The sequence below is a fragment of the Salvelinus fontinalis genome, chromosome 29 (assembly GCF_029448725.1).
Source record: "Salvelinus fontinalis isolate EN_2023a chromosome 29, ASM2944872v1, whole genome shotgun sequence".
NCBI lineage: Eukaryota > Metazoa > Chordata > Actinopteri > Salmoniformes > Salmonidae > Salvelinus > Salvelinus fontinalis.
This window is the reverse complement of record NC_074693.1, coordinates 28,191,028-28,201,027: the sequence shown is the minus strand read 5'-3', so window position 1 is coordinate 28,201,027 and position 10,000 is coordinate 28,191,028. Positions and strand designations below refer to the sequence as shown.

General features: G+C 43.0%; 2 protein-coding genes across 2 annotated transcripts in view; one reads left to right on the top strand and one right to left on the bottom strand.

Annotated features, from left to right (window-relative positions):
• LOC129827770 (dedicator of cytokinesis protein 2-like) overlaps nucleotides 1–10,000 on the top strand; it is a gene marked incomplete in the record, with an annotated part of 209,877 nt that overhangs the window by 136,168 nt on the left and 63,709 nt on the right. Inside the window, 1 exon segment of the mRNA XM_055888932.1 lies at nucleotides 2,285–2,380. Within this exon segment, the coding sequence (XP_055744907.1) occupies nucleotides 2,285–2,380 (96 nt within the window).
• Nucleotides 7,881–10,000, bottom strand: part of LOC129827769 (INSYN2B protein-like) — a 23,975-nt gene continuing 21,855 nt past the window's right edge. Inside the window, exon 4 of the mRNA XM_055888931.1 lies at nucleotides 7,881–8,877. Within this exon, the coding sequence (XP_055744906.1) occupies nucleotides 8,712–8,877 (166 nt within the window). The 3' untranslated portion in view covers nucleotides 7,881–8,711. The remainder of the gene's footprint in view (nucleotides 8,878–10,000) is intronic.

Sequence of the window (10,000 nt, the reverse complement as noted above, 5' to 3'; positions counted from 1 at the left end):
GGCTCACGCACACTGTCTGGAGGAGAGAGAGAGAGTGTGTGTGTGTGCAGTGCTCTGTAGCTCAGTTGGTAGAGCATGGCCCTGCAGCGCCAGGATAGTTGGTTGGATCCCCTGGATGACACATACATGTAACAGGTATCCACACTGGATTTGAAATAGCTGAATCACATGTATTATTATTATTATTACATGCCATTCCAGATTAAATGAATATGCAGTAGTTGATGAGGATACCTAGGTGACTCAAATAACCAATGACCTTTCACCTCTACTGTCATGTAGGGAACAGCACATTTTTTTTAGTTTTTTAAAATTGAACCTTTATTTAACTATGCAAGTCAGTTAGGAACAAATTCTTATTTATAATGACTGCCTACCTGGGAACAGTGGGTTAACCTGTTTGGCGTGCAAGCCCGACGTCGGTACATTTATGACAACAGCCAGCTCAAAGTGCAGTGCGCGAAATTCAAAAGATATTTTTTTTAAATATTTAACTTTCACACATTAACAAGTCCAATACAGCATATGAAAGGTACACATCTTGTGAATCCAGCCAACATGTCCGATTTTTAAAATGTTTTCCAGGGAAGACAAAATATGTAAATCTATTAGCTAACCACGTTAGCAAAAGACACCACTTTTTTTTACTATAACAGTTTATTACTCCATCAGTAGCTATCACAAATTCGACCAAATAAAGATATAAATAGCCACTAACCAAGAAACAACTTCATATTTATTGTATAGCATATGTTTTGTTCGAAAAATTTGCATATTTCAGGTATAAATCATATTTTACATTTCAGCTACAATCAGAAATTGCACCGAAAGCAGCCATAATATTTACAGACACCAACGTCAAATACCTAATTACTCATCATAAAACATTTCTGAAAAATACATAGTGTGCAGCAATTGAAAGACAGGCATCTTGTGATTCCAGACAATATTTCCGATTTATTAAATGTTTTACAGCAAAAACAAAATGTAGCGTTATATTAGCGTAGCCACAATAGCCAGAAACACTTGGGCGCCGACGACCAGTTCACATGCACGACAGATATTAGAAATAGCATCATAAAATGTTTCTTACTTTTGGTGATCTTCCGTCAGAATGTTGGACAAGGTGTCCTTTGTCCAGAACAGTCGTTGTTTGGATCTGGAACGGCAAATTTCCCTCTTCATTTAGCATGGGCACTTGCCAAGTGGCACGGATCTCTCCAACGTCAACAAAGTCAGAGAACGGAACACGGCAAAACTCCCGAAAAATTTTCAATAATCTGATTAAACTATATTGAAAAAACATACTTTACGATTATATGGTCACATGTATCAAATAAAATCCGAACCGGAGATAGTAGTCGTCCATAACGGCAGCTAAACAGAAGGCAATCCCACTGTCCAACTGGCGCTGCCAAGAGTACCGGAAATGAGGGACACGTCATACAAAGAGCTTGTATTCCAATTCAGAACAAGATGAACACAACATTTCTTCTCTCACAGCCTCTTGACAACCAGGGGAAGGTCTATGAAGTGTACGTAGACTCTTACGTTTTATGCCCATGTATAGGCAGGAAGTTGAACAGAGCATCGATTTCAGACATTCCACTTCCTGGTCAGGAAATATGCTGCAGAATGAGTTCTGTTTCACTCAGAGAAATAATTCAAACGGTTTTAGAAACTAGAGATTGTTTTCTATCCAATAGTAATAATAATATGCATATTGTACGAGCAAGAATTGAGTACGAGGCCGTTTGAAATGGGCATCTTTTATCTGGCTACTCAATACTGCCCCTTGCAGCCATAAGAAGTTAACTGCCTTGTTCAGGGGCAGAACGGCAGATTTTTACCTTGTCAGCTCAGGGAATTCAATCCAGCAACCTTTTGGTTACTGACCCAACGCTCTAGGCTACTGTCCCAACTAGGCTACCTGCGGCAGCAATGTGGAGACAGCAATGGGGGCAGTGAATTACTTTGGCGAAGCACACAGAGAGAAAACAGAATGCGTCAGGTTGTAGAGATCTAAGACATGACTGATGAAAGCCTTAGTGAGTGATGTTGAGTGGATATAAAAGGTTTGTATATGAGTCTGTCTAAAACATTTACAAACATGTCTCTCTTTTCAATCCAAATGGTTCATGACCTTCCTCTCTCTCTCTCTCTCTCTCTCTCTCTCTCTCTCTCTCTCTCTCTCTCTCTCTCTCTCTCTCTCTCTCTCTCTCTCTCTCTCTCTCTCTCTCTCTCTCTCTCTCTCTCTCTCTCTCTCTCTCTCTCTCTCTTTCAGGGTGACACATTCCAGCATATTCAGGACATTGTGGTCAGTCTCCTCAGGACCATCAACCGTACAGTCATAACCATGGGTCGTGAACACGCCCTGATCGTGAGTAAACCTAATTACCCCCCCTTCCCAAAGCAATAGCCCACTATTCACCAGTCAAATTTTGGAAGGCCACCAAAAATCCTGAAATTTCCATCCCTAACTATAACATTTTCCAACAAGATAGAACTGCCAAAGGGGGCGGAGTTGCAATCTACTGCAGAGACAGTCTGCAGAGTTCTGTCATACTATCCAGGTCTGCGCCCAAACAATTCGAGCTTCTACTTTTAAAAATCCACCTTTCCAGAAACAAGTCTCTCACCGTTGCTGCTTGTTATAGACCCCCCTCAGCCCCCAGCTGTGCCCTGGACACTATATGTGAATTGATTGCCCCCCATATATCTTCAGAACTTGTACTGTTTGGTGACCTAAACTGGGGCATGTTTAACACCCTGGCCGTCCTACAATCTAAACTAGATGCCCTCAATCTCACACAAATTATCAATGAACCTACCAGGTACAACCCCAAATCCGTAAACACGGGCACCCTCATAGACATCATCCTAACCAACTTGCCCTCTAAATACACCTCTGCTGTCTTCAACCAGGATCTCAGCGATCACTGCCTCATTGCCTGCGTCCGTAATGCGTCTGAGTCAAACCACCCTTCATCACTGTCAAACGCTCCCTACAACACCTCAGCGAGCAGGCCTTTCTAATCGACCTGGCCCGTGTATCCTGGAAGTATATTGACCTCATTCAGTCAGTAGAGGATGCCTGGTTACTCTTTAAAAGAGCTTTCCTCACCATCTTAAATAAGCATGCCCCATTACAACAATTTTGAAACAGGAACAGATATAGCCCTTGGTTCACTCCAGACCTGTCTGCCCTTAACCAGCACAAAAACATCCTGTGGCGTACTGCATCAGCATCGAATAGCCCCCACGATATGCTTTTCAGGGTAGTTAGGAACCAATATAGACAGGCAGTTAGGAATGCAAAGGTTAGCTTTTTCAAACAGGAATTTGCATCCTGTAGCACAAACTCCCAAAAGTTCTGGGACACTGTAAAGTCCATGGAGAATAAGAGCACCTCCTCCCAGCTGCCCACTGCACTGAGGCTAGGAAACACTGTCACCACCGATAAATCCACGATAATTGAGAATTTCAAGAAGTATTTTTCTACGGCTGGCCATGCTTTCCACCTGGCTACCCCTACCCCTACCCCGGTAAACAGCTCTGCACCCCCCACAGCATCTTGCTCAAGCCTCCCCCATTTCTCCTTCACCCACATCCAGATAGCTGATGTTCTGAAAGAGCTGCAAAATCTGGACCCCTACAAATTAGCTGGGCTAGACAATCTGGACCCTCTCTTTCTAAAATTATCCACCGCAATTGTTGCAACCCCTATTACTAGCCTGTTCAACCTCTCTTTCATATCGTCTGAGATTCCCAAAGATTGGTAAGCTGCCGCGGTCATCCCCCTCTTCAAAGGGGGAGACACTCTAGACCCAAACTTTTACAGACCTATCTATCCTACCCTGCCTTTCTAAGGTCTTCGAAAGCCAAGTTAACAAACAGATCACTGACCATTTCGAATCCCGAAAGCCAAGTTAACAAACAGATCACTGACCATCTCGAATCCCACCGTACCTTCTCCGCTATGCAATAAGGTTTCCGAGCTGGTCATGGGTGCACCTTAGCCACGCTCAAGGTCCTAAACGATATCATAGCCGCCATCGATAAAATACAAAACTGTGCAGCCGTATTCATCGACCTGGCCAAGGCTTTCGACTCTGTCAATCATCGCATTCTTATTGGCAGACTCAACAGCCTTGGTTTCTCAAATGACTGCCTCGCCTGGTTCACCAACTACTTCTCCGACAGAGTTTAGTGTGTCAAATCGGATGGCCTGTTGTCCGGACCTCAGGCAGTCTCTATGGGGGTGACACAGGTTTCAATTCTCAGGCTGACTCTTTTCTCTGTATACATCAATGACATTGCTCTTGGTGCTGGTGATTCTCTGATTCACCTCTACGCAGACGACACCATTCTGCATGCTTCTGGCTCTTCTTTGGACACTGTGTTAATAACCTCTTGAAGCTAGGGGGCAGTATTTTGATGGTTGGATAAAAACATTCCCAAAGTAAACTGCCTATTCATCAGGCCCAGAAGCTAGAATATGCATATACTTTACATATTAGGATAGAAAACACTAAAGTTTCCAAAACTGTCAAAATATTGTCTGTGAGTATAACAGAACTGATATTCCAGGCGAAAACCTGAGGAAAATCCAACCAGGAAGTGCTTTTTTTCTGAAACCACTCTGTTCCATTGCCTGCCTATCCTCCATTTAAAGGGATATCAACCAGATTCAACCTTTCCCTATGGCTTCCACAGTGTGTGAACAGTCTTTAGACATAGTTTCATGCTTTTATTCTGAAAAATTTGTGAGAATGATCACATCTCGTCAGTGGATAGCCAGATGTCCTTAGATTTGTTCATGCGCGCGTCACTGGTAGCGAGACCTTTTCTTTCTTTCTTGTATTGAAAAGGCTACTGTTCGGTTGAAATATTATCGATTATTTATTGTAAAATCAAACTGAGGATTGATTATAAAAAACATTTGACATGTTTTACGAACTTTACGGATACCATTTGGAATTTTCGTCTGCCCGTCGTGACCTGCACGAGCCTGTGGATTACTCAACAAAACGCGCCAACATAATGGAGGTTTTTGGATATAAAAATAATCTTTATCGAACAAAACTAACATTTATTGTGTAACTGGGAGTCTCGTGAGTGCAAACATACGAAGATCATCAAAGGTAAGCGATTAATTTGATTGTTTTTCTGACTTTCGTGACCAATCTACTTTGCTGCTAGCTGTTTGTAGTGTTTTGTCTACTGAGAGCTGTCCTCACATAATTGCATGGTTTGCTTTCGCTGTAAAGCTTTTTTAAAAATCTGACACGCCAGGTGGATTAACAACAAGCTAAGCTGTGTTTTGGTATATTGCACTTGTGATTTCATGAAAAAGAAATATTTTTAGTAATTTAATTTGAATTTGGCGCTCTGCAATTCAGAGGATGTTGACAAAAATGATCCCGCTAAAGGGATCGGTGCGCCAAGAAGTTTTAACTAACTCCAGACGAGCATCAATGCCATACAACTCTCTTTCCGTGGCCTCCAACTGCTCTTAAATGCAAGTAAAACTAAATGCATACTCTTCAACCGATCGCTGCCTGCACCTGCCCGCCCGTCTAGCATCACTACTCTGGATGGTTCTGATTTAGAATATGTGGACAATTACAAATACCTAGGTGTCTGGTTAGACTGTTAACTCTCCTTCCAGACTCACATTAAGCAACTCCAATCAAAAATTAAATTGGCTTCCTATTTCGCAACAAAGCTTCCTTCACTCATGCTGCCAAACATACCCTCGTAAAACTAACTATCCTACTGATCCTTGACTTCGGCGATGTCATTTAGAAAATAGCCTCCAACACTCTACTCAGCAAATTGGATGCAGTCTATCATAGTGCCATCCATTTTGTCACTAAAGCCCCATATACTACCCGCGACCTGTATGCTCTCGTTGGCTGGCCCTCGCTTAATATTCGTCGCCAAACCCACTGGCTCCAGGTCATCTATAAGTCTTTGCTAGGTAAAGCCCCGCCTTATCTCAAAAGCCAATTCCTCTTTTGGCCGCCTTTCCTTCCAGTTCTCTGCTATAAATGACTGGAATGAATTGCAAAAATCACTGAAGCTGGAGACTCATATCTCCCTCACTAACTTTAAGCATCAGCTGTCAGAGCAGCTTACAGATCATTGCACCTGTACATAGCCAATCTGTAAATAGCCCACCCAACTACCTCATCCCCATAATGTTATTTTTTTTGTCCTTTGCACCCCAGTATCTCTACATGCACATTCATCTTCTGCACATCTATCACTGCAGTGTTTAATTGCTTAATTGTAATTATTTTGCCACTACGGCCTATTTATTGCCTTACCTCACTATACTTACCTCATTTGCACACATTGTATATATAATTTCTATTGTGTTATTGACTGTACATTTGTTTATTCCATGTGTAACTCTGTGTTGTTGTTTGTATCGCACTGCTTTGCTTTATCTTGGCCAGGTCAGTTGTAAATGAGAACTTGTTTTCAGCTGGCCTACATGGTTAAATAAAGGTGAAATAAAAAAAATAAAAAAACGATTACGTGTATGCAGCGTTTTGCTCCAACCCAATTGACTTGGCTTCCCAAACTGCCCTCCATAGTCTCCTATATCATTAGTGCAGTTGTAGAAGCTGCTTCCCAATTTATTGATCTTTACCTTGGTTGCCCTCTAAATGATTCTCTTCAGTCCTTTAAGTGTTTCTCAAATTGTTGTTTGTTCCATTTGGGCCTTGACTTAAAAATGGGGTTCTGGTTAGAAACAAGGGACTTGGTATTTACTTGGGGAGAAAGTATTGATTCTTTCAGTCCGTCTTTCAGTTTAGTTACTTATTACACCTTTAATATACACGTTCAAATACCACAGTATTACCCTCCCAGACTAACCCCTCAGTTTTTACCATCCATCCATAGTACCACAGTATTACCCTCCCAGACTAACCCCTCAGTTTTTACCATCCATCCATAGTACCACAGTATTACCCTCCCAGACTAATCCCTCAGTTTTTACTATCCATCCATATTACCACAGTATTACCCTCCCAGACTAACCCCTCAGTTTTTACCATCCATCCATAGTACCACAGTATCACCCTCCCAGACTAACCCCTCAGTTTTTACTATCTATCCATAGTACCACAGTATTACCCTCCCAGACTAACACCTCAGTTTTTACTATCCATCCATAGTACCACAGTATCACCCTCCCAGACTAACCCCTCAGTTTTTACCATCCATCCATAGTACCACAGTATTACCCTCCCAGACTAACCCCTCAGTTTTTACCATCCATCCATAGTACCACAGTATTACCCTCCCAGACTAATCCCTCAGTTTTTACTATCCATCCATATTACCACAGTATTACCCTCCCAGACAAACCCCTCAGCTTTTACCATCCATCCATAGTACCACAGTATTACCCTCCCAGACTAACACCTCAGTTTTTACCATCCATCCATAGTACCACAGTATTACCCTCCCAGACTAACCCCTCAGTTTTTACCATCCATCCATAGTACCACAGTATTACCCTCCCAGACTAACCCCTCAGTTTTTACCATCCATCCATAGTACCACAGTATTACCCTCCCAGACTAACCCCTCAGTTTTTACTATCTATCCATAGTACCACAGTATTACCCTCCCAGACTAACCCCTCAGCTTTTACCATCCATCCATAGTACCACAGTATTACCCTCCCAGACTAACCCCTCAGTTTTTACCATCCATCCATAGTACCACAGTATTACCCTCCCAGACTAACCCCTCAGTTTTTACCATCCATCCATAGTACCACCGTTTCATTCTATATGGTGTTCGTCAAAAGTGCTTTAAGTGAGTCATAATGGCACAAAAAAAGCTTTAGGGAATCACTCTTCAAGCTGAAGTCATGTTCTGTTTAAAATACACACCTTTATTGGATCCCAATATAACTGTTACAAACAGCTGCAGAAACACAGTGAGAGGAAGAAGAAGAGCATTGTGGGAGATCATACACTGGGATGGTTTATAAAATGATGATTGGTTAAACAGCAAATAGGGCGTGGTCTTAGAAGCAAAGGCTGATTCTAATTGGTTGAGCTTGAGTTATAACCAATAGCATTGTGGAAGAGTGGAAGCTCGTAGAGTGGAGTGGTTATTATTGTCTTTGTGTTTGGTGCACTAGGAGGGAGAATCCGGAATGGATCCTCGCTTTGTCAGTCAAGTATGGGAGACTGTTAATTGGTTGCACGGCCTGTCACTCTCTAAAGGGCTTGATGGTGGAATTGTCTCTGTTTAGGTAGTAGAGTTCCTCTCTCCACTGTGACATGGTCCATCAACTATGAATTCTCATCTGACAGATGTTAGAACTAAGGAAAGGACACCGCTGTCACAGCTTTCTAGACTGAACTCTTGTCAAAGTTTAGTGTCTACCCTAAATCCATAGCTCAGTAACTGTCCCAAGACTTTAGGTTAAAGTAACTTTATCAATCAGCCCATAGTTGTGGGCTGATGTACTGTTCGCTCTCCAACCACGTGAGAGATTAACCATAGATCTCCATAGATACCATAACAGGTGTACAGTTCCCATAGCAACAACAATGAAACAGGAGCAGTCCCCATGGTCCATAGACACACACCTGTCCAATCTCCATTGTAACAGCAGTCCGGAATGTCTTCACTGTACTGCTGGCGATGGCTGTGTGGTCAAGTGTGTCTGTGTGTGTCTACAGCCACCAGAAGCATTTCTTGCGTAGCTTCTTGACGAGGGTCTTGGTGTTCGGGTGGGAGGGGGCAGGTTTGGGGACAGGGAGGTTAAAATCATAGTCCCTGTCTAGAGTCTCCATCACTGGCTGGAACCTCCCTTCCTGCTGCCTGAAGTCATGCTCCACACTGGAGAGAGAGGGGGGGGAGAGTGGAGAGGGTGGGGGAGAAGGTGAGAGTGAGGGAGACAGAAAGAGGGGGAGAGAGAAGGAGACAGAAAGAGGGGGAGGGTAGGATAGAAAGATAAGAGTGAGAGAGACAGAAGGGTAGAGTGTTAGACACATGTACACACACTTACAATATCTTGTATATATGCAAATGTACTTTATTAATATAAATGCAGTTATGTGAACACAATAACATACTGTACATTGATGCACATGCTTCACACCTCGTAAGTAGCATGTGTCGATGCAAGTGCACACTTAATCAGACAGACACACACACGCTCTGAAATCGATTCACGTTCCTAGCATTCTTGCACTTCATGCACCACTACATCACAGGCTGGAGAGATGAGAGGAGTGGGAGAGGAGAGAAAGAGAGAGAGATGAGAGGAGTGGGAGAGGAGAGAAAGAGAGAGAGATGAGAGGAGAGGGAGAGGAGAGAAAGAGAGAGAGATGAGAGGAGAGGGAGAGGAGAGAAAGAGAGAGAGATGAGAGGAGAGGGAGAGGAGAGAAAGAGAGAGAGATGAGAGAAGGAGAGTCATCTTAAAGTGTTGAAACTAAAACAGAGGGCTGAGGGAAATACTTCTTTCCCCTGAGAAGCTTTCAAAGCAATCCCTCCCCTTGACTCATCATCTCTCTCTTTTCTCTCTCCCCATTTTCTCTCTCTCTCTTCTCTCTCTATCTTTATTCTTCTTTCTCAAGTGCTTCAGATCATATTGTAGTGGAGGTTGAGTGTTTCTGTGGAAAGTCTGGAATGCAAGTTTAAGGCTGAGGTCTCTGTGTGTGTGTGTGTCGGTGTGTCTGTAGAGAGGGACGAGATGAGATGCATAGGGATTAAGCATCTGGAGTTAATGAGGCTTATGATGAGGGAAGGCATAAGGGGGAATGACACACACACACACACACACACACACACACACACACACACACACACACACACACACACACACACACACACACACACACACACACACACACACACACACACACACACACACACATACACACACACACACACACACACACACACACACACACAGGGACCTCTAGAAGAGAAAGAGGGAGGGATGAGAAGGGGGAAGAGA